The sequence below is a fragment of the Dasypus novemcinctus genome, chromosome 11, assembly GCF_030445035.2.
Source record: "Dasypus novemcinctus isolate mDasNov1 chromosome 11, mDasNov1.1.hap2, whole genome shotgun sequence".
NCBI classification, from domain to species: Eukaryota; Metazoa; Chordata; class Mammalia; order Cingulata; family Dasypodidae; genus Dasypus; species Dasypus novemcinctus.
The window spans coordinates 62,887,552-62,911,444 of NC_080683.1; the positions used below are offsets into that span (position 1 = coordinate 62,887,552).

General features: G+C 37.7%; 1 protein-coding gene across 1 annotated transcript; it reads left to right on the top strand.

Annotated features, from left to right (window-relative positions):
* Window positions 1-3,703: 3,703 nt before the first annotated feature.
* PM20D2 (peptidase M20 domain containing 2) lies at window positions 3,704-23,301 on the top strand. The gene is made up of 7 exons (XM_004454513.5): window positions 3,704-4,264; window positions 6,427-6,575; window positions 12,227-12,369; window positions 14,081-14,235; window positions 15,091-15,226; window positions 19,163-19,270; window positions 19,486-23,301. Exons 1-7 carry the CDS (start codon window positions 3,788-3,790, stop codon window positions 19,638-19,640), a joined length of 1,323 nt encoding a protein of 440 aa, XP_004454570.1. The 5' UTR covers window positions 3,704-3,787; the 3' UTR covers window positions 19,641-23,301.
* Window positions 23,302-23,893: the final 592 nt, after the last annotated feature.

Genomic DNA, 23,893 nt, shown 5'->3' on the forward strand with positions numbered 1-23,893 from the left:
GAGGGCAGCCAAAGGGAGCGTCAAGTAACCAAGTACCAGGACATTCATGGCTTTAAAATAGCTGCCTCCACCCTCAGGGGCCATTTGAAGAAGTCTATGCAGAATTTAGAGAACAGGCTGTATTAGAACCTTATCCCACAGAGGCGATGGTCTGCCAGACGTTTTTGCTCATTACTTTTGTTTTTGTTTCCCAGGGTTTCTCCCTCAGCCATTCCTACAACGAGAACTACCCTTGTCCCACCACAAAAAGAAAGAAAGAAAAAAAAAAGAATCCAAAATTAACAACTTAAAAGCTAAATTCTGGATATTGTTTTGTTTCTTCAGATCCAATACCAACTAAAAGAAGAGAAGTATTGTAATTTTTAATGCTTCTAGTGAAAATAATTTCAGACTCCTTTGCAGTATATAATTAGGATTAGATGGTATGAATATTATGGGTAGAAGTGAAAGCAGTAGTAAAAATTACTCAGCTGACCAGATTCAAGCATTCTTCCAGAAGCCATTCTTTTCTCTCCCCCATCCTCTGCAGCACCTGAAGGTAAAGGACTGACGAGTCTGGGAAGAAGCATGACATTGATACACACAATTGTCCATCAGTAGTCAGTATAGTCTCCTGAGTACGGCAAGGAGCTGTGTAAAAACAGCTGCTTCCCATCAAACTGAGAATGAACAGGTCAGATCAAAGAAAGAGTTGGACAAGTCCAGTTTGGTGAGTAAAAAGAATTTATTTAGGGCTTATGTGGGGTCCTCATCCATGGTGGTATATGGAGAGACAGCATTTTCTGAGCTGGATTGTCTGCACCCATTGCAAAATGAGAGGGGTCTTTTATAATGCTTGTCCACGTGCAGATGGGGAAGGCACAGTGAGGGGCAGCAGGATTTCTGAAGAAAGCAAGATTTACTGATCCATCATCAGTTCACAACCAATTCCTGGGGCTTGCCTTTTAACTATTTAGGAAAGGAACGTTGCTGCGACTGGCAGGGGAAAGAACTAGAAAGGTTGGGGGAGAATAGGCAAAGTCATATATATGACACAGTAGTTTAGTGGCTACTTGCTACCATCACTCAACCATCTTCATAGAATCAAGTAGAATGCTCAGCCACAAATAGTTATTAACAGAGAAAGGTTTGTCCATATGATGTTAGCTGCTAGGGAATGAAATGAGAAAAATAAAATAATAGAGCTTAAAGACTGGAGGGGAAGATATACATTCAACAAATGATCACAATTAACTAAATAAATGAATTCAAAGGTGTGAGAAGTATAGGGTGCCAACAAAGGGAAACCAACACAGATGCACATTCGGAAGAAAGCCTTGAATGGAGGAGAGGGCAAAAGCTGGGTACGAATAGGGCAGGAAGGAACACAGAGCTCAAATGAATCCACCTTTCCTCCACCTCCAAATGCTAGCTTTGTTAATCCGCCCCCAAATATAAATAGCCTTTACTATATAGGATTTTCCTGTACCTCTATTTTAGTTTCCTAACTGCTAAAACAAATCCCATAAAATGGGTTGGCTTCAACAATGAGAATTTATTGGCTCACAGTTTTGAGGTTTTAAGTCCACAATCGAGGCATCAGCAAGGTGGTGCCTTCTTCCTGAATACTGGGGAGTTCTGGGGCTGGCTGCCAGAAATCTTGGGCCTTTTCTCACATGGCAATGCACAAGGTGGCATCTTCTTTCTCTTCTGGGTTCCATTAACTTCCAGCTTCTAGCCACTCCCCTTAGCTTCTCTCTTTCTGTGTCCAATTTCCTTTAGTTATAAGGACTTCAGCAACATTGAATAAAAGCCCCCCGCCATTTAGTTTGGGCACACTTAATAACATTTTCAAAAGTCCTTTTTACAAATGGGTTCACACTGGTTGGGACCTGAAATGCCTTTTGTAGGAACCTGATTCAATCTCCAACAATCTCCTTTATTTTGTTCTTTATTGCTCCCTAATAAAAACAAAACAAAACAAAATGGGTTCCACTGATGTCAACAGGCAGAGTTGTTGCAGTAAAATTTATTCAGAATCAATGATTGTTGTGGGTTCTGATCTGAATTGATGAGCTGTAAATGCATTTATGAATTTGGTTTTCTGTTTGCATGAGCAAAAGAGAAAGGTGGTTGCAAACATGACTATTGGAGCCAGACTCTGGTTTCTATTCCATACTGGGTGCACTATTTACTAGCAGTACTATCTTTGATACTGCATCTGTAAAGTGAGGATAAATAATTACATTAACAATCTCATAGATTGTTGTGAGGATTAAAATGAGCCAATACATGCAAAGCACTTAGAACAGTGCGTGGCACATAGTAATTGCTCTACAAATATTTTGCTTACACAGGGCCTTTTGTTTTGCCAGCTAACTCCAGGCACCATAATATCAAATTTCTTGGGTATAGGAGAGATTTTTTGTCAAAGTATCAGAATAAGGTTTATTAAATATAATCAAGAAGGTCCAGGAATTTAATACTACTTTTTTTTTTTTTGGTCCATAAGGTTTAATTTCAGTAAAGGCATTAAAATTGAATGACAGTATTTTCAGATTTAGAATGTGTCACTTTAGCATCATTAGCACATGCAGTAGTAAATACAGTAATAGATATTCTTCATGTATGCTAGCTTCTTTTAGACTTATTCTCAAAAATACATTTGGTTTATTATTTGAATATATTATGTCTCATTTAACTAAGTTGTGATATATTAAGGAAAGAGACTATAGAATATGAAGATCTGATGAAAAGTTTTAAAAATGTGGAACACCTCAGAACATAAACTTCTACAGTGCTATTAATAAGCATATCATCAGTTTTTCAGACTTTGTACTTTACTCTGGAGAACAACAAGAGCAAGGTATCTTGAATTGCTTCACTGGTAATTCAAAACCCACTTTATACTGTGAACAGCAGCTGCACAAATGATGTTACTTGAGTCCACCATCAATTGAAGTCGTATATGAAACTAGTCATATATTCCCCTTCAAAGTTGCTACTGTTAAAACAAAGTTCAAATCAACAAAATAGTATCAATATTTATCAGAATAATTATTTTTATTAACTCATTGGTTTGGATTTTTTTCTTTTTAAACTCATTCTAAATTCTTAGTTTAACTCAGCTCAAGTAGACATAATAACAATAGCTAATACATATCGAGTGCTTACTCTATTCCATGTGCTGTTCTGAAATTAGTAAGATTTGACTGAATAGTTGCACCTTTTTTTGATTCTGAAGAGTAGCAGCAGCTTTTAGATTACACAGCACCCTCAACGAGAAGTGGGGACAGTATGCAAAACTTAGGCGTTTAGACCATAGACCAGGATTCTTTGTATGGCATTTATATCGACACCCTCTTTTGGGAACGAAAAATTTTGTACAAATTTTATTATTACTACTAGAAAGGAGAGTGGCATTTTTCAGGGGCCTGTGACTCATGGCTATTCATCAATACACATTCTGCTACTGTGGGATATACGCAATAACGGAAAAGTACGATTTTAGGGCATAATTCAAGTGCCAGGACAGCCAAGGATATGGGCCCCAGTGGACATGGAGGGGTCTTCAAAGCGGCCCCCTCCCCCCGCCCCGGGGTGGAGCACCCGCCGGGACGGAAAGGCTAGCAGGACCGCGTCTCCCGGGAGCCACTAGAGAAGAGGCGCAGGGGCTTGGGGGCGGGGCTCCCGGGAGCTATAGAGGTGGCTGGCGTCTGGGCGGAGGTTCTCGCGGCTGCAGAGCGCGTGCGCAGGGCCGCTGGGTAGCTGCCGGCGAGACGCGGACGGGTCGGTGGCTCTGGGCGCTATGAGACGCGGGGAAGAGCGGTCCGGGGCTGGGGAGGCCGGCGGTGCCAGCGGTGGCGACTCCGAGCTGGAGCTGCTGAAGCTGCGCGCCGCGGAGCGCATCGATGAGGCGGCCGAGCGTCTGGGGGCCCTGAGCTGCGCGATCTGGAGCAAGCCCGAGCTGGCCTACGAGGAGCACCATGCCCACAGCCTGCTGACGCGCTTCTTCGAGCAGGAGCCGCCGGCCGCCTCCTGGACCGTGCAGCCGCACTACGAGCTGCCTACGGCCTTCCGGGCCGAGTGGGAGCCGGCGGGTGGCCGCGGAGCGCCGAGCACCGGGCCGCGGCCGCTGCACCTGGGCTTCCTGTGCGAGTACGACGCGCTGCCGGGCCTGGGGCACGCCTGCGGCCACAACCTGATCGCCGAGGTCGGGGCGGCGGCCGCGCTGGGCGTGAAGGGGGCTTTGGCGAGCCTCCTCGGGCCGCCTCCGCCGGTGAAGGTGAGGCGGGGCCGGGGCGCGTGACTCCCTTGCGACTGCCCAGGCCGTGACCGACCCGGGATCCCTCCCCGCCCGCCGAGTCCCCGGCCCCGGCCGGGGCAGGGCTGGATCCGGCGCATCCTCTGCGCGTCCGCCTCCTCCCACCGCGCGGCAGGTATCGGGGACCGTCCTCAGCAGTCGTCGCCTTTGCCAAAAGCCAGTACCCCCGAATAAAAACCCTAGTTGTGTTGCCGACCTAGAGACATTTTGCAGGTTTTGTTTTTTTGTTTTCTCGTCTGTAGTTGTAAACAATTTAGCGGACACTCCTTTAAGAAAGAACTAAGAACTAAGCCAGGTTTTCGTTACGGGTTATTTTTGGCAACTGAGAAGCAACCATAATTTGCTGACAAAGTTGTGCAGTCTCTGGAGGAAATCATTTTTGTGGGGAAACCGACACTCCTTCTATATAAGGCTCCAAAATTCCTTTGTTTGTGGCAGATATAGGAGCTGTTGTGATTCGGAAAATTGGTATTTGGATAGGACATTTTCAGTTGGTTAGAACCATAAACCTCTAGAACTATACAAACAATGGGGAAGTGAATATTTACTATATAAATGAGTTCATCCTTAAGTCTTAATTTTTATTTCATGATTAAAAATAACTCGACTCTTCAAAGGGGGAAAATGTCGTTTATGTTTGTCATGGGGCAAGATTAATCTTGTGTTACTCTGTTTTTCCAGATGGTATATTCTTCATTCTGTGGTATATTCTTCATTCAGTCATCACCGTTCAGGTTAAGGGGGAAGACTAATAATGCTTTATTTTAGTATTTTTTAGACCTTTTTTTTTGTCAGTAACCTTTCTCTCTTCTAACAATTCCATCTTTTGTGAGTTTTTCCCTCTTTAGCTGTCTTCTCTCTCTCTTTTTTTTTTTTTTTTTTTTCTCCTTTGGGGGCTTGTTTTGCATCTGGTTAGGTTTTCTGGTTTGTTGGGGGTGGGGGCTCTTTAGCCATTGCATGAAGCCCTGAAGAGGTTTAGCCTGAGCCAGGTTTTTAAAAGATTCTGAGAGTCAGCAAGAGACTTATCAAAATTAATGAGTCAAAGGTTTAGAGTAAAGAGCAGCTGAGTTTGGATTCTTTACTTTTAAATAAAGCTATACTTTGGGAGAATGTACAAATTTCTAATTTCAAATGGTAATTCTCAGTTTTAGCAAGATTATCTGTTTTATCTGATGATGGAATTATGATTCCCTTTGCAAGCCAAGCCTTTTTCTGGCTTACTTCCTAGTGTTCTTATATGAGATCTTGAAGTATATTAGTTGTTTATAGATACTTTTTTTTAATTTTAAAAATTGTTTGAAGAAGTTAAGCTTAAATATCAAAGTAAAATGTTTATTCTGTAAAGTTCTCTTTTGTTTAATTAGGTGTTTGGTGACCAATAAATCTGCCTGGTTGAACTGGTGGAATCGAATTAGTAAGTTTGTGTAATAGCTGGCCATTTCTAAATGTGGTGTTAAGATTTGTTTAATGCTCTCTATAAAGGATTAATGCATTAAAACCTTTTAATGAGGTAGCTCAGTAAAGAATCAGAGTTCAGGCCTGAGGTCAGGACATCTGAGTTCTAATCCCAGCTCTGGCTGAAGACTTGCTCTGTGACCTGGGGTAAAGCACTTTACTTCCGTGCCTCAAAACTATCTTCCCCTAAAATGATGACCTAACCTCACAGGGTTGTTGTGAGGGTAACTAACAAGTAAATGTTAAGTTCCTTACCTGTAAAGTGCTTATTAATAATTATACATGCTTAGAAAAGCTTAGTCTAGAAGATGCTTAAAGAAATAAATCCTAAAGAATTTTGAGAAATTAAGTATGTTCTATTTAACTTTTTTCATCTTTGCCTTTAGTTATCTAAAACTGAGTTATAGGAAAAAATTTCTGTAGTGTCTCTAGTACATATGTTGCACCAAACTGATATAGCAATGTTATTGGGATAAAAATTAAACTTTGTAATTATTTTAATACCATATATTCATGCCCACTTAATTATTTCTCAGAAAACAAAACCTCTCTCCATAGTTTAAAGACATTAATGTAGATTATAAATACATATGAAAGGGAGCCTGTTAGATATTTTCTTACTCTGATTTCTTTTGTTGTTTTGCTCTTACATGGGTTTTTCCTCCTAGGTAGTTGTCTTGGGAACCCCTGCAGAAGAAGATGGTGGTGGCAAAATTGATTTAATTGAAGCAGGGGCTTTTAAAAATCTTGATGTTGTTTTTATGGCCCATCCGTCCCAAGAGAATGCTGCTTATCTACCTGATATGGCTGAACATGAGTAAGTAATCAAATTGAAGATGAACTTCTTAGTGGAAAACAGACTTTAGAATATTTTTATGTTTTAACTAGAGGCTAAAATGCCACATAAATACATTTAAAGGATAAATTGAAAGCTACTGGCTGATGTTCTTAGTTTTTTTTCCACTGAAAACCATTTGGTAAGCCTCTTTGAATTGAGATCTTTTATGGTGGTTCATAATTGGAGTGTAAACGTAGTGCCTAAAAAGCTTAGGAAGGGAAGCGGACTTGGCCCAATGGATAGGGCAACCGCCTACCACATGGGAGGTCCACGGTTCAAACCCCGGGCCTCCTTGACCCATGTGGAGCTGGCCCATGTGCAGTGCTGATACGTGCAAGGAGTGCCGTGCCACGCAGGGGTGTCCCCCGCATAGGGGAGCCCCACGCACAAGGAGTGCGCCCCGTAAGGAGAGCCGCCCAGTGCAAAAGAAAATGTAGCCTGCCCGAGAATGGCACTGCTCACACGGAGAGCTGACACAACAAGATGAGGCAACAAAAAGAAACACAGATTCCCGGTGCTGCTGATAAGAATAGAATTGGTCACAGAAGAACACACAGTGAATGGAAACAGAAAGAAGACAATGGGGGAGGGGAAAGAAAGAAATAAAAAATAAATCTTAAAAAATCTTAGGAATACTAAATGAAATATCTTGACATTTATATTCTATAATGAACTATCTGAAAATAATCTGGTTTCTGGAAAACATCTATCTTTTGATATGGAATTGCTTTTGTAACTGAACACATTTACAACAGACAACTCTAAGACTTAGGAAGAATATGAACTTCATTTCATTTATTTTAATGTGAGTTCTTTGCAAAGAGGATAAATTATGTTCCTGAGAAAGATTATGGAACCTGGGTATCTCTGAATTTTAGTGGAACTTATCAGTCTATGCTTTTCTGATCTGCCTGGTGTTGAAACCTTTTATCTTTCTCTATATTGAAGAGCTTACTCTTTTGGGCCATCATATTTAATGGTCCATTTAGTGATCCAATCACAAGGAACCACTGTTAAGCTACTTCAGGAAAACGACATATTCATGTCTTTTCACCTCTGCAGTAGTTAGGAAGCAATAGCAGAACCATTGCAGCATTCTTCTAGATTATACTCAGTTACCATACATCTCTCAGCATCCCACAAGTCCTGTTTTCAAAGTCTGATAATTTTAATGATTCTGCCATCTTTGTTCTTGTCACCAGGAACTGGAATTGTGACCAGAGCAGGAAGTCCTTCAGATTTGTTTTTAGAGGTGGTGTGATTATGCTAGTATACCTCTGGAAATTAAGAATTAGAAATCTCTGCTAGTCCCTCTGGGTAAAAGGGACCTGCAGCAGACAGGCTTCCTAGCCCACTAACCTTCTTGGACTTTTTTTTTTTTTTTTAAATACCAGAACTGGGGACTAAACCTGGGACCTTGTACATGGAAGCTGGTGCTCAACCACTGACTGAGCCACACCAGCTCCCCCCCCCTTCTTGTGTCTGATTTCTTAGCTTTCTTAGCTTTTTCATTGGCCATCATTTGAGATAGAAAAGGGAATAAGAACAAAAATGTAATTTTTAAAAGATGTTATCCATTTATTCTAAAAAATGTTGGGAAGCAGATGTGGCTCAAATGATTGGGCTCTGACCTACCACACGGGAGGTCACAGTTCTCTGTGCCTCCTAAAGAAGACAGCAAACTGGCATGACGGGAAGGTGCAACAAGAGACACATGAAGAAAAACATAATGAGAGTCACAACAAAGCAGGGAAGGGAGGTGCCTCAGGTGATTAGGCACCTCCCTCCCACATCAGAGGTCCCAGGTTCAGTTCCCAGTGCCTCCTAAAGAAACAAGGAAGATGAAGAGACACAGCAAGTACAAACAATGAAGGGGTAGGGAGAAATAAATAAATAAATCTTTTTTATTTTATTTTTTTTATTTTATCTCTCTATATATAAAAAGTATGTCTCAGGGAGCCAGCATGACTCAGTGGTTGAGCGCCAGTTTCCCTCATCATAGGTCCTGGTTTCAATTCCTTGCCCCAGTACCTCAAAAAAAAAAAACCCCAAAAAATCATGTCTCTCTTCTATATATATATATCTTTTCAGGACTTTTTCTGTGTATATATAGACATAAATGTGCACATGTCTAAATTAGATTTTTTTTTTATTCCCCCACTTGCAGCTTGCTTACTGTCTGCTCTTCTGTGTCCATTCACTGTGTGTTCTTCTGTGTGTATTTTTTTTTTATTTACTCCCCCCCTTGTGACTTGCTTGTTTGCTCTCTGTGACCATTTGCTGTGTGCTTTTCTGTGTTTTTACTTGTCTCCCTTTTTATTGCATCACCTTGCTGACTCAGCTCTTTCAGCACTTGCGGGCTGGGCATCACTCCATGGCACTTGCAGGCTGGCAGCTCTCTGCAGCATGCAGGAGAGCCTGCCTTCACAAGGAAGCCCCAGGACACGAACCCAGGGCCTCCCATGTGGTAGATGGGAGCCCAACTGATTGAGCCACAGCTGCTTCCCTAAAGTAGAATTTAAAGGAGGGTTTTCCCTGCTGAGATATTCTGCTTAATGTATTGTTTCTGGTTCTTTTTAAAAAATAAAAACAATATGTCTTGAAAATCTTTCCATATCTGTTCACTTAAAATATGCTTTTTAAGCCTAAAATATTAATGCTAATATAAAGCAACCATTAACTTTTCTAGTAGTTTATTGTATATTTATAATATGCAATGACATGAGGTTATCCCATTTGGGGTTCATTGAACATATTGGATGTGTATATGTATGTCTTTCATTAAATTTGGAAAGTTTTCACCTATTGTTTCTTTGAGGATTCTGTCTGCCCCTTTCTCTTGTTTCTTCTTCGGGACTCCCACAATGTATATATCGGTATGCTTGATGGTGACTCACAGGTTCCTCAGGCCCTGTGCACTTTTCTTCTGTCTTTCTTCCTTCTGCATCTTAGACTGGTTGATTTCTATTGTCTTATCTTCAAGTTCACTGAATCTTTCTTCTGCCCAGTCTGCTGTCCAATCTGCTGTTGAACTCCTCTAGGTAATTTTTAATTTCTGTTACTGTGGTCTTCAACTCTATTTGATTTCTTTTCATAATTTCCATTCTCTACTGATACTCTGTTTGTGTTCAACTGTTGTTTTCCTGATTTCCTTTAGTTCTTTTTCCATGTTTTCCTTTAAGTATATTTTTGACCATTTTTTTAAAAAGTCTGTCTTGTATGCTCCAGGTCTGGTCCTTTTCATTGATGGTTTCTAATGATTTGATCTTCTCCTTTAGCCAGTACTTCCTGTTTCTTTGTATGTTTTGTGACCTTTTATTGAAACCTGGACACTTTGATATTTTAACATGTAATCAGTAGAATTTAGACTCTGAGGCATCTGTACCTTAAGCTTTTATCCAGCTAGTGTTATGACAGCTTTCCTTGACTGTCAGGAATTAACAACAGCAACAACAACAACAAATAAATAAATAAATAAATAAGAAGAAGGAGGGGAAAAGAGGAAACTCCTTTCACAGTCTTTGCAGATTGACCTGTGTGAGTACTCTTCCTTTAGCACTTATCCATACAATGATTTATCCAGGCCAAAGATTAGGGGCCTCCTATCCTTTCTGTCCTTACTGCTTATCTTGGGCATGCCTTAGGCTCTAGGGATTTCTCCAGTTACATGGTCCCCCTTACCCCACACAGCACAGCTCTATCTCCCATAGCAGTCTCTAGGAGAGTTCTGTGAGCTGCCTTTTACAGACAGGATAAGTTCTTGGATGGCCAGTCCTTCAGGCCACTACCAGACAGACTGGATCAAATATACATGTTCTCAGTATGTACATGAGTGTCGTAGTCACGGACCCGAAGGGTATCGGGAATGAAAGACAGAGAGGTTGGGATCAGGGGATCTGTGAGCATTGATTTCTTATGCTCATCAGACAAATTTATTAATCTCAGGGGCTTGCTTATATACCCCAACAGGCCATGAGAAGCAGGAACTATTCTAGATAACAATTACCATTACCTCTTCTTACTAACACAGTGAATTAGATAGTTACCAAAGCTCATAATGTTCTATTATATTATTGAAACAAATATACTCATTAATCTTGTTGCTCAGGTCATTCTGTTCTAGCAAGTCCTTGTTCCACAGAATGTTACATTTCCCTGATAGATTTATGACCTGCACCTATATCTCCAAGGACAGCATGACTCAGTGGTTAAGGAGATAAATTGCTATTAAGGAAACAACATGCCTTTGTTTCCCACACATGAGGGTTACTCTGCTTCCTTGGGACCTGATCTGTACTGGGAGCACAAGCTGGCTCCACGCCCAGCCAGTGAGGATTGGGAGAGCGGCCGGCCAGGGTGGCAGGAGATTCTACTACTTTTATGTAGCCTTTTTCTTGATTTGGCCCTTACCCTGTTATTGCAATCCTTTAACTCATTTTCTGGCTCTTTGAGAAAGATGTTTCTGTTAGTTTTATTTTTAATAAATTTTATTGATACATATTAATAAAGCCTACAATCCACCCAAATTGTACAATCAGTAGTATTTGGTATAATTACATAGTTGTGCATTCATCGCTTTGGTCGTTATTCTGTTAGTTCTTATTGGTTATTCAAAGCTCCTGTGGAGTGGAAGGTGGGTGGAGCAGAGCCCTGAAGCTCTCACTCCGCCATCTTGAATGAGTCAGGGCCTTCATTGTTTCTGTTTTTTTTTTAAGATTTATTTTATTTATTTATTCCCCTCCCCCCTTGTTTTGTGCTCACTGTTTGCTCATCTTCTATTTAGGAGGCACTAGGAACCGAACCCAGGACCACCCATGTGGGAAGGAGGCACCAAATCTCTTGAGCCCCCTCTGTTCCCCTTAATTGTTTTTAAATAATCTAAGTGTGGATACTGCTATTTAGATAGTCTTTAAATGTTGTCTAAACAAGTCAGTCATGGTGCTTTAAATACCAGTTTACTTAATATGCAATCCTTTCTTTAAAACTTGTTTTTTATTTTATCTGAGATGTTAGATTGGTATGAGAACAGTTTAGAAGTAGAATTAAAGTAATTCATAAAATTTTAAGGTATTGGTGATAAAAGTTTTGAAATATTAATAAATATGGGTCAGGAACAAACAATTTAGTGCTAGAATATCTAATCACAACATTGTGAGTATAATCTGATTTTCAAAGGCTGTTTAACCCATTTTAAACATCCCCTCCTTTTTGCTGTTCTCTGACCTTCTCACCTTTAAGACAGAATTACTTGAGTTTTTGCACACCTTTGATATAGAGCTATTACAATGCAATGTGAAAGAAGGCAGGAACCATCTTTATAATTCCAGTACCTAATACAGTATTGCATGTTTGTTTTGATTGAGTTGTGTGCACACTTAATCTGTACAGGAAGTCTATTGAACATAGTTCTCCGTGTCCCATGCCTTCCTTGTACCAGGCACTGTATTTCATAATAATGAGCTATAAATAATGTATGTAAATTGTAATGTTATTACTACAAATAATTTGCAAATCTATATTACAGCAGTGTGAATTAATTTTGAATAATAGCTGGATGACTCTAACTACTTGGATTTTATTCCTTTAATGATATTGGAAAAAACAATTTGAAATGATGTTTTATTTCCTAGTGTGACTGTGAAGTACTATGGAAAAGCATCTCATGCTGCTGCTTACCCCTGGGAAGGAGTAAATGCATTAGATGCCGCTGTTCTTGCCTACAACAATCTGTCTGTGTTAAGACAGCAAATGAAACCAACTTGGAGAGTTCATGGTATGAATGTCGAATAGTTTGTGTAATACATGGTGCTTAATATATTTCAATGCAATTTAATTACTTAATGTTTGAGATTTTAAAGACATTTAGAAACTTTTTACGTACTTCATATGAACTCTTATTCAAGGAGTTTATTCTTTTCATGGGTATTTGAAAATTGAGAGATGACCTTCCAGTTATCTTCACTGCTGTCTTTTTTTTTTTTATATGAGTCAATAAATTTCCTTTATTACATTAAAAAAATGATAGTACATACAGTGGATATCCATTTATAGGAATGGATTAAGTTTAAGAACATGTTTTTCTGCAGTACATATAGCTCCAAACCGCCATATCATGAATTCTAGACTCAGAGGCCAGAATAACAAAAATATGTCTCTTGCTTAAAATCATGCCCATTGTGTGTTGGCTATGCAAATCTTTAATTTAAATATACTATGCTTGATGTAGTTGATACTATTTTTTTAGCAAATTATTTTTTATTGTCTTTTTTTTTAAAGATAACATAGATCACACAAAATGTTACATTAAAAAATACAAGAGGTTCCCGTATATGCCACTCCCTATCCCACCCCCACTCCTCACACATCAACAACCTTTTTCATATGGGTGGCACATTCATTGTGTTTGATGAATACATTTTGTAGTACTGCTACACCACATGGATTATAGTTTACATTGTAGTTTACATTCTCCCCCCACTGCTGTCTTAATGATAGCAAAATTTTGTCATTTTCTCAGTTTATAAAATGTGTGATACTGCTTTTATTTACTCATGTGCTATTGATCCTGAGTGGCATCTTTTAAAATTATGTTTGTCACCATGATATAAACACAATTATAAAATACTAACTTAAAGATGCAGATTTCTTTATTTTTAAAAATAATTTATTTCCTTATGATTTGAGAAATTTTTAAAGTTTAATATCTCTTTTTTAGCTGATTTTTCTATGGACTGAAGTCAGTTTTTAATTGTACTTATACCAATACCCTGCTGTAGTTTCTTTAAAAGGAACAAATAAGAATATGTAGAAATTTTTTTTAAAAGTAGACCATATGAAGTTAGATTTTGCATATCTAATTTAGTTTTACTTTGAGTGGGTAAATCTTCATTCTCAGCATAGTTTCCAAATAAATGAATTTCTGTTGACTCTTGATAGTACTTAGTGATTTTTGACTTGCATTGGTTTCTTCTTGGCATGAGAATCATTTTCCCAGTGCCAAATGCTATTTAAAATATTCGTAGGTCTCTTAAGGTATGATGATAATTATAAGAGCTCATACCATTGATTTATTTTCTTTTTTTTTAAGTCAAAAGGTTATCAAAATGAACTTTGTAATAGTCTATTGAAATTTTAAAATTTTCCAGAAATCATAAGGTTTACTGAGTTCCTTTTTTGTAGTTACATAAATTTCTAACAGTGTTTTCATAATCTGGAATCATAATTTCTTAACATTATGTCAATTCCTTAGAATAAAGTTTGAATAGACAATTATTTAATTTTTTTATTGGCCAGAAAATATCATCTTATATGTAGTAACTTTTGTTGTAGAACATATCAAAATCTTTTATTAGTGTTTCTGTGAAGCTAGTAAGTTTAAATTATTCTTTTTCTTTATGTATATATTGGCTGAAAAACTTTGACTGTATTTAAGCTTAAAGAAATGTTCTCCAAGTTTAATTGCAGTAACTTGGTTCTTTTTATAGGTATAATAAAAAATGGTGGTGTAAAACCCAATATCATTCCCTCTTACTCTGAATTAATCTATTACTTCCGTGCACCCTCAATGAAAGAACTTCCAGTTTTGACCAAAAAGGCAGAAGATTGCTTTAGAGCTGCAGCTTTGGCTACTGGTTGCACAGTAAGAACTTTCAAGAGTTAATCTAAATTATAATCAGAGGTATATATGTGGGTTGAGGTTGTTTATGTAAAGTTAGATTAAAAGGTAACTTGCCTCATTTTCATTTGGTGATATCTGGCATATGCAAGCTCAGTTGGCTGTTCAACTAATGTGAAAGTCTTTAATTCTTAGAAATATTACTAAGGTCTGCAATAAGGAAGACTACAGTAAGGTAGTCTTACTTATAGAGTAATTAGAGTAACTAAGACTGCTATACTAGATCCCTGCATTTTACTCTTCCTTGCTGACAATTAAGCTTTTAGAGTTACTCTGTAGACTTCCTATAAAGGGAACTTTATAGCAAAATCAGCAAATTTATTTTTGGTCAAGTTACAGATAATGTATGGTCACAAAACTTGATTCTCTTAGGGTTATTTTATACTTCTCAGACCAGGCAATGGTGTTAGTGTTAGCTTTTATTAATTTATTTCAGAGGCTATGACTAGAGCAGTGTTCCTTGAAGTGTGGGTTTTTGACCACCTGCATCATAATTACTTGGGGTTGCTGGTTAAAATAGAGCTTCCTGGGCACCACTCCACTCCAAATCCTATTTAGGTGACTAAAGCTGAGACTCACTGGCTAGTAGAGCTTGGTGACATTTTGTGATTTTCATATGTGTTTTACATAAAGAACCTAGATTCTAGGAACTCTCATTATAGAAAACACATATATTTAAGGTAATAAGTTTGAGCAAGTTTATATCCATAAGGTAAAGTGTTCCCTCTTAAAATGTCTTTCTGTTAAAGAATCATCATAGCTTTGAAAATTAGATATTGAGTTTGAATTATTTCAAAATGTTTTATAATTTTTTATTAGATGGAAATTAAAGGTGGTATACATGATTATTACAATGTTCTTCCCAATAAAAGCTTATGGGAAGCTTATGTGGAAAATGGAAAAAAGCTGGGAATAGACTTCATTTCAGAAGATGCAATTTTGAATGGCCCATCAGGTAATTAAGGTCTTTCATTCTATATTGAGCTATTTGAGGAAGAGAAATATACCTTCTTTGATTAAATGCTTTTGTTTAATGGCTGGGAAGGTGGAGGTGGGTAATTGCTGATATTTTCTCAGTGTTTTTTACAAACTTAATGGTGAAGGGAAAGAAACTAATGACTCCTCAGTGAGCGTAGAATGTCATATGAGCACATTTGTTTTTAGAACTGGCCAATTACTTTTTACTCTATATTCTAAATACTCCTACTGTTTAAATTTCCGTAGTTCTAACTTCTAAGCTACCAAAAATGGAAGTGGAAATTTAAATAATTCTCAATCAGCACAATAAACAATATTAGTAAATAGTTATCTGATGCATTCTGAGTTTCTGAGGAATAAAAGACAACTACTAGGTTTAAGAAAATTTTAGTGTACTTTGGGGTTATTTTAGTTTATTTCCCTTTAAAACATATTACTAATACATTTGAAAATTAGAGAACTATCTCCTAAAATATGGCAATAAGTGTTGATGAAGTAGACACACGAGCACTTGGTGATTACAATGTGGTATCAGTGTCATTCATTAACATAAGGAGCTCAAGACAAAGAGGTTGGATATAGTGGGTTGATATAAATTATTTAGCTTGTTAAATTTGAGATGCCTATGGGATTTCTAAATGGAGCTGCCCAGTAACCTGTAGAATCTGTAATCTCATAAGATGTTTGGGTTGGAGATTTAGGAGTCGTCAGTGTATGAGAGATCATGGAAGCCATGGGTGTTGATAATGTTGCCCAAGTATGTGAAGGGAGAAGAGACCCACATATGAAACCCTGGGGATCATCAGCATTTAAGAGATAGGCAATGGAAAGGCATCTAGAAAAGGACATAGAGAGGGGTCAGAGAGAAAGCCAGACAATCAGGAGAGAGAGAGTGGAGAATTTTTAGAGGGGAGAGAGGAGTAAATCATGTCAGGTACTATAGAGACTGAATAAGGTAAGTATAGTCTAGTGTCCTTTGGATTAGCAATTAGAAATTCATAGATTGTCTTGAGGAAAATAGTTGAATGTTGGGGGACTAGATCCCACATTTCCCTTCTCTACCCACTTCAACAACTTAGATAAGATAGTAGAAATAGCAAATGAAGACACTTATTTTTCATAAAGTTAGCTTTAAAGGAGAATAGAAAGAGTGCATATCAGCTTGAGGGAAATATGGAAAGGATTTTTTTTAAAGGAAGATACTTGAGTGGGGTTATAGAATAAAGAGCACAGGCAGGGAGAAGTTGAAGATAGAGGGGGAAGTGACTGATCAGAGTTCTTTTTTTTTAAAAGATTGATTGATTAATTTTTATTTCTCTCCCCTCTTTCCCCCCTTGTTGTCTGCTCTCTGTGTCCATTCACTGTGTGTTCTTCTGTGTCCGCTTGCATTCTTGTCAGCAGCACCGGGAACATGTGTCTCTTTTTGTTGCGTCATCTTGCTATGTCAGTTCTCCGTGTGTGCGGTGCCACTCCTGGGCAGCCATCTTTTCGTACAGGGCGGCTTTCCATGTGGGGCACATTCCTTGCATGTGGGGCTCCCCTACACGGGGGACACCACTGCGTGGTACGGCACTCCTTGCACATTAGTGTATGGGCCAGCTCACCACATGGGTCAGGAGGCCCTGGGTTTGAACCCTGGACCTCCCATGTGGTAGGTGGAAGCTCTATCAGTTGAGCCAAATCCGCCTCCTTGATCAGAGTTCTTGATGCAGGAAGGATAGGATCCAGAACAGAGGTTTAGCTATGGTTAGGAGGATGGATACATACCCTCCTGAGATGGAGGCAGGAGATAAGGACGAGGTACATAATAGGAAAGAGGGCAGGGGGTTCAGGGACTCCTCCCTGGGGAGTAGTTGGTGGCACATGGGTGAGCATTAAGCTGGTGTGGAGTGTTAGCCAGGGTTGTTGTTGTTATTGTTGTTGCTTTCCCTGAACAGCATAGAGTGCTCAGCTGAGGCTGAAGACCATAAATATGTCCTGACAATCTTCATGGTCATGCACTTTTACCTTAGCAGTCTGTAGGAGGGAAGACATGTGGTTAGATCTGCTAAGGGTTTGGGTTTTATATAATGGACAGAACAGTAGAATAAAGCAGCTATCATATGGGTATGATTTGCAGGCTCTACAAGTAAGATCTTAAAATATGTGGCAGGCTTTGGGGCATTGTCTCTCTTGGTTACTGTTGTACCATCTCTGCTATATCTTCAGTGCCTGGAGCCATTTCTGACAGTTCAGTGCTTAAAAGCAGTACCTTTTCACAAAGGCTATGTTCCCTGAGGTAAAAGCCTGTGCTCAGCTTCGCTTAATCATTTAACTAGTAGATATGAGACCATGGGCAAGTTATCTCTAAGCCTTGGTTTTTCCGTGTGTAAAATGGGAACTGTTCAACATGTTAAAGATAGTACATACGAGGCACCTAGCAATGTGTTGGGAACATGATAATTCCAGCTAAATGATAGCTGCTGTCTGTTATATACTATTTTGCATACCACTCATTCCTGCATAGTCTAACTTTGCCTGGCACAGTGTTTGACACATAGTACGCACTCAATAAATATTTATGGAGTGAATAATGCTTTGTTTTTACTATGAAACATTTGTTTGTTAATCATGTGAGCAGCCAAATGCATGGTGATTTAAAATACCATTTCTGGGCTTATAGAACTCAATATAGTCTAGTTGGGGAGACAGACATTAACCAAACAATACAATAAATTGGAAAATAAAACTGAAAAAAATGCTATAAAGGAAAGTGATACAATTCTGTGAGAGCCTAAACTAGAGGAATTTAACCTTACCAGGGAGGTGAAGTAAAGATTCCCAAAGGAAGTGATGCTTAAGATGATATCTGAAGGGTGAGTAGGAGTTAAGTAGGTAATGAAGAGAGAGGTGACAGCAGATTGAAAGGGCCTCTGCAGGAGAGAGCATGGTGAGTGTCCAGAGTGGCTCGGCTATAGAGGATAAATGGGAGTGTGGTATGAAAACAGGTTGGAAAGGTGAGTGGAGCCAGAGTACACATAAGGCTGGTAAACCATGTTAAGGTTGAAAAAACACTGATAGGCAGAGTAAATACTGCTAGGCCAGTTAGGAGACTATTATATTGGTTCGGGTAAGGGATGATGTTAGCTTAGACTGATTGGAGGTAGGTATTGGTGATGACAATGAGAACAGTATATGATTCTGGGGTATTTAGGAGGTATTGTTAATAGGACAGTGGCTGAGCTTAGAGAAGAGGGCCACATAGGGTGGGGGTAGAAGAACAGAAAGATCATGAATTTTACTTTGGATATGTTAAGTTTGATATACCTTAAAGATATCCAAGAGGAGTTATTGAGCTGGCAGTTGGATGTATAAATGTGGAACTTAAACTGGGGATAATTTTGAGTTGGTCATAATTTGAAGCAATAGATAGGGACAAAATCTAGAGAGAGAATATGAAGTGAGAAGAGAAAAGGCCCTGGAATTGAGTCTACTATTTCAATTCAACTACTATTTCATGGTCAGGTAGAGGAGGCCATACCCTGATAGAGAAAAAGTGGAACATCAGAGGCAGAAGGGAAGCCAGACAAGTGCTGTGTCAGAAGGAAAGAAAGGGAGTATTTGAAAGTGTAGAGTGCTGCTGGAAGGGCAAGTAAGATGAAGACTGAAAAGTAGCCATGAGATTTTTCAATGGCAGATCCTTAGTGACTCTGAGAGTTGCTGTGTTGACTGAGGAAAGTGGGAGTGGGAGTGGAGTAGCTAGAAGACTCAGTGGAACTTGAGGCAATGCAAGTAGGGAGCATATGGACAACTTTCCAGAAGTTCTCTTCTCTCGATCTCTTCAAAGAGGGTCTAGAACTATATCCAAATATAGAATTCTCGTTATAACTTTATAGTTAAAAAATATTTAACCAGGTACTTTATGTGTTTTAAGGATCTACTGATTTTGGAAATGTTTCCTTTGTGGTTCCTGGAATTCATTCATATTTTTACATCGGCTCCGATGCCCTGAATCATACTGAACAATACACTGAAGCTGCAGGTAAGTGCTGTTAGAAGTGAATGTTTTGACGTGCTTTCTCACTTTCTCTAATACCAGTTACCTTTCTGTTTAGTTTAGCCTATATTATTTCACTACTTAACATTACTTCAGAGAATGACTATATTGTGGTGGTCTGTTGAAGAGGAAATTTAGATATTGAGAGCTAACCTGAGAAATTAATAAATTAATTTTCATTTGTTTTCTTCATCTTTTAGGATCACAAAAAGCTCAGTTCTACACTTTGCGTACAGCCAAAGCTCTGGCAATGACAGCATTGGATGTTATTTTTAAGCCAGAGTTGCTAGAAAGAATCCAAGAGGACTTCAAACTGAAACTTCAAGAAGAAGAGTTTTTAAATACAGTAAAATAAAAGGAAGATTTAGGAGCTGCTTATTAAGAAGTAGTTAGGATTTGTTTTTCTTTACTTTTCTTTAATGGAGGTCATGCTTGTTTTTTAAGGAATCAAATTCCTCCTACCTGGAAAATGAGGACATGATATGGAGAAAATACATTACTTCATATCTAAAATGAAAATTTTCACAAATCTATACTTGATGGAATTGTCATCTTTCAGGAACTTGTATGGATGGCATTTCTTAAACACCCTCAGCGATACATGGTTTATCAGTGACATTATTTTATAAATTCATTTTGTAAATTCGTATGTTGTCTAGTGTATTTAAAAAGGGCTTAAAGCATTTAAAACCTTATATCCAATCCAGAAGTGGCACACATGAAAGAGGCTTTTGGCATAGGGTGGTAAAACTGTTCTATAATGTAGTTTAAAAATCCAAGTTCTAAATTCAGGAAAAGTTCATTTTGAATATCTGACTATATCTGTTTTGGTTTAGATAATCTTCATTTATAATAAAAATAGGCTTTTAAAATCAGAGATGTTTGTTTGAAATACCCAGAAACTCAGGTATATAGAATAGCTTTGGTCCTACCACTTGAAAAGAAGCAAGAATGCTTTATATTTTTATAATTAATTCTGAGAAGTGATATTAAAGTGCTATTCCTAATTCAATATTACAGTAATAGGGAAAATGATAGGTAGAATTGGATTCTTCCTATAAGGTATTTGCCTGGTAGCCCAAAGTGCTGTAGGAGGACTTGATGAGAGAGAAGCAATGGCTCTGTACCAAGCTCTGCTTATTTGAATCTTTAATGTTGTGTAACGAGTCCCCTCTCCCTGGCAGCCCTATTCAGGCTTCTGCACAGAAGCCAGGCTTGTAGTTTGACAATGTTGTAGTATACTGAGTTTTGGGGACAGAATTCTAAGCTTCCATAAGCCTCATTTAACCCAATATTAATTTAAATGATTTTTTCATTATTATTTTGTTTTGATATTCTTGAACATGATAAAAATAGTGTCCTTTTTTATCTGGGATCTGGTAAAACAAGTATTTTAAGCTATGAATATAGTAAAGCTCCAGTATGTTTTACTTTAAATGGAGTCTTCAGATTTGAGTGTAAGCATCTCAAAAATGGAAGGGGAGGGAGAGAAAAGGGAACATTTGACTCTCTGCTGTAAGAAGTCACTTGGGCTCTCTGGACCTCCACTTCCCCATTTGGAAAATGAAAGTCAGATCACTGATCCTTATAGTCTTCTGAACTTCTATCTGTGAAAATTATTTAAAGTTGCAAGAAAGAAATGGGTTGTTTTGGGGAGGGTTAGTAGTTGAGAATTGCTTTTCCTTCTGTTTTAAGGGTCTGTAAACTTTGTCTAATTTGGCTGGCCCACAGAGTGGTTTTTATATTTTTAAAGGATTATAAAAAAAAGAATCTACCAGACCAGGTATGGCCTACAAAACCTAAAACATTTACTTTCTGGCTCTTTACAGAAAGAGTTTGCCAACTCCTGTTGTATATAACAATAAAATAAAACTTGTTTCTCTTTGATTTATATCATATAATCAGATCTAGAAAAAAAAACAAACCTCAAGCCTCTGAGTTGGAAACACTGTGAAAGAGACTTAGAAGGCCCTGACATGTTTGCTAATTATAGCGCATTAGGAGTTGTGACTTTGGGAATTCTGGCCCTCAATTTAGTTTACTATTTTAGCATTTACTTCACTCTGGGATATAGCTACTCTGTTGTGTTAAGACTGCTCTCTGCATCTTCATACCAGCTTTTAGAACTTGATCCCCCATTACCACTCTTTGCCTATTTACAGCCTCCAATAGTTGTAGTTGATATATATTTTATATATATGTATATAGGCAAGGCCATCAAAGGCTTCAGACTAAGAATTGGATAGACCTGAGACCTCTGGTTAAATAAAATGAATGTTTCCTAATTACCAATTTTATGAATTTATCAATTATCAGTTTAAAATTCCTTTATAAATTCTTGATTAACATCTAGAACAATGATTGTTAGCAATGGTATCCCAGTGCACTATGTGTATCATTTGTGAAGTGTCACAAGTTAATTGTTACTCATACAAAGTATTAGTATTTAATTTTTTTAAAAAAATTAGAAAAAATTCAAGGTTAGCATTATATAGTTACTGATTCTGATAAGCATTCTTGAGTGGGAGAGAAAATTGGGAAGTTGCAGCTGGCATTCAGGGAATTGGTGTAATCTGCACTACTGCTATCTGCTACAACCCATGGCAAGGAACTAATATTGATATACCACTAATATTTCTGTCAGTTTTGAATTTCTAAAATATTTTATGTCCCTTTCAGTTTTTAAAAAATTTGGTCAGAATACAAGTTTGCCCATTGAATTGCCATCAATTTTTCATGTCAGAAAAGAGGTTGAGAACTGCTGCTTTAGAGTCTATTGAGAAGCATATATTTTTTCTACTTCTTGACACTTAACATTATTTTTACTTTAACTGTTAATTTATGTAATTCAGATTTAAAAATCCCTTTTTATTTTTTATATTCCATTGAGTTAATTGAGCTGTATTACACTTAAAAGTATGTAAAATACATTAAAAATGCTGGAGTTGTCTTCTATCTTGTATTCAGAGGACAAATGCCATTTGAATTTAGGAAACTGCTTCTTTTGTGCTGATAGCTTTTCCTTTGGGGTTTAAGTTCTTTCTTTACCTTCATATTTCAATGGCATGTTTCCTAAGTGAATGTGCTAAATTTTCATAAACGTTTACACTTAGCTTCAGTTAGCATTGTTAGTTGGTCTTCATATTTTGGGTTTAATTTCTGAAGATTTTGGAAGGTAAAGAGGGAAGAGCTAAATGATAAATGGACAGTGCCTCTTTTAGATAAGGAAGGGCTATATTTAGCTCTTTATACTTACTATGAATCCTTATTTTTAGGAGGGTGATAAATGAATAGGACCTTTTTTAACGTAGATTTTTGGATATTGTTTTTGAGGAAAGATGCAACTAAGTTTTCTTCCAGAATTAGTTTGAATATATATTATCATTACTTAATAGGTTTGATGATATTTCCCCAGAGATTGTATATTCTTGGAAGTCAAGGTTCTTTTAATAGGCATATGTATGAGTTTTTTAAAAATTCTGTAGTATCTAGCATAGTAGCTTACCTGTGACTATTCAGCACTTTTTGAATAAGTAAATATTATGTCCTTATTTAAGATCGTCAAAGTTTAAAATAGCTTTGTGGACAGATCATGACCCTAAGATGAGTTTTAATTTGGTGACTGAGGCCACCTATTGTACAACTGGGAGAAGAAGTAAAAAGGGAGAGAGAAGAGGTACTTAGTATTCTTTGCTTCTTTAGATTCAGGTACACTAAAACCTGACTCATTTGGGAAAAAAGGCTAAGATGACTTGGTATAAATTTTTAAATCACAATGATTAGTAGAATATTTAATTAGTTTCTGACATAAATCAGAATTATGGGTGGACCTGCCTGAGGTGTTTTTGTTTTTATGAGAAGTACTTTATGTGATTAGGTTAAACATGCCTTTTATTGTTTATACACTGTACTGAAAACCTTTTCCTGAAATATCAACTTTTGGATGTTTTTGTTAAATTAATAAACTTTGTAAAAATATTTAAATTAATGGTTTAAATATAATTTCAAATTGAAAATGTTTTCTCTTGTGGCTTTTAAAAACAGGCCTGATTATGGAATTTGTATAAAACAATTATCCAGTACTAAGTTGCTGTTATACCACCTGATAAGATTGGGTACAGCTAATATTTAGCCTGCCTCTTAAAATTTTCTGGCTGCTTTTTCAGTTATAACAAACTCTCCATGCTGTGTGAACTACTCAGGAAATTTTTCCCTTTAATTGCTTTTCCCTGTTGCACTCCTACATGCTAGGGCATTTGGAATAAACTAGAACATTTTCATGTGTTAATAATACTTTAGGAAACTTAAAGTGTTTTGATTTCCCAGTCCCCCAAAGAATTATTGGTTGGTTGATTGTTCATATTTTAACTGTTACAATTTCAACAGTTGAGTTCAATGAATATTTGTTGAGGTGTGCCTAATTCTAGGCACTGGGGAAAGAGTAGTGTGACATGGTCCATGCCCACAAAAGCTTGTTCTTTGGTGGTAAATTCTTACAAGATTAACTTCATTCAAGCAACACTGGGATTGGGGGAACATCTGAAAACTTCTGTCTTGGAAATTTTTGAGGAAGTGTTTCTAAAATATTTTAAAATACCTGAGTCACTT

Bases quoted from the DNA above. Each gene is read 5' to 3' on its own strand.
- PM20D2 (XM_004454513.5), top strand. From the start codon at position 3,788: ATGAGACGCGGGGAAGAGCGGTCCGGGGCTGGGGAGGCCGGCGGTGCC. The intron at 4,265-6,426 runs GTGAGGCGGGGC...TTTTCCTCCTAG, and splicing joins GGCCGCCTCCGCCGGTGAAG to GTAGTTGTCTTGGGAACCCC. The intron at 12,370-14,080 runs GTATGAATGTCG...TTCTTTTTATAG, and splicing joins ACCAACTTGGAGAGTTCATG to GTATAATAAAAAATGGTGGT.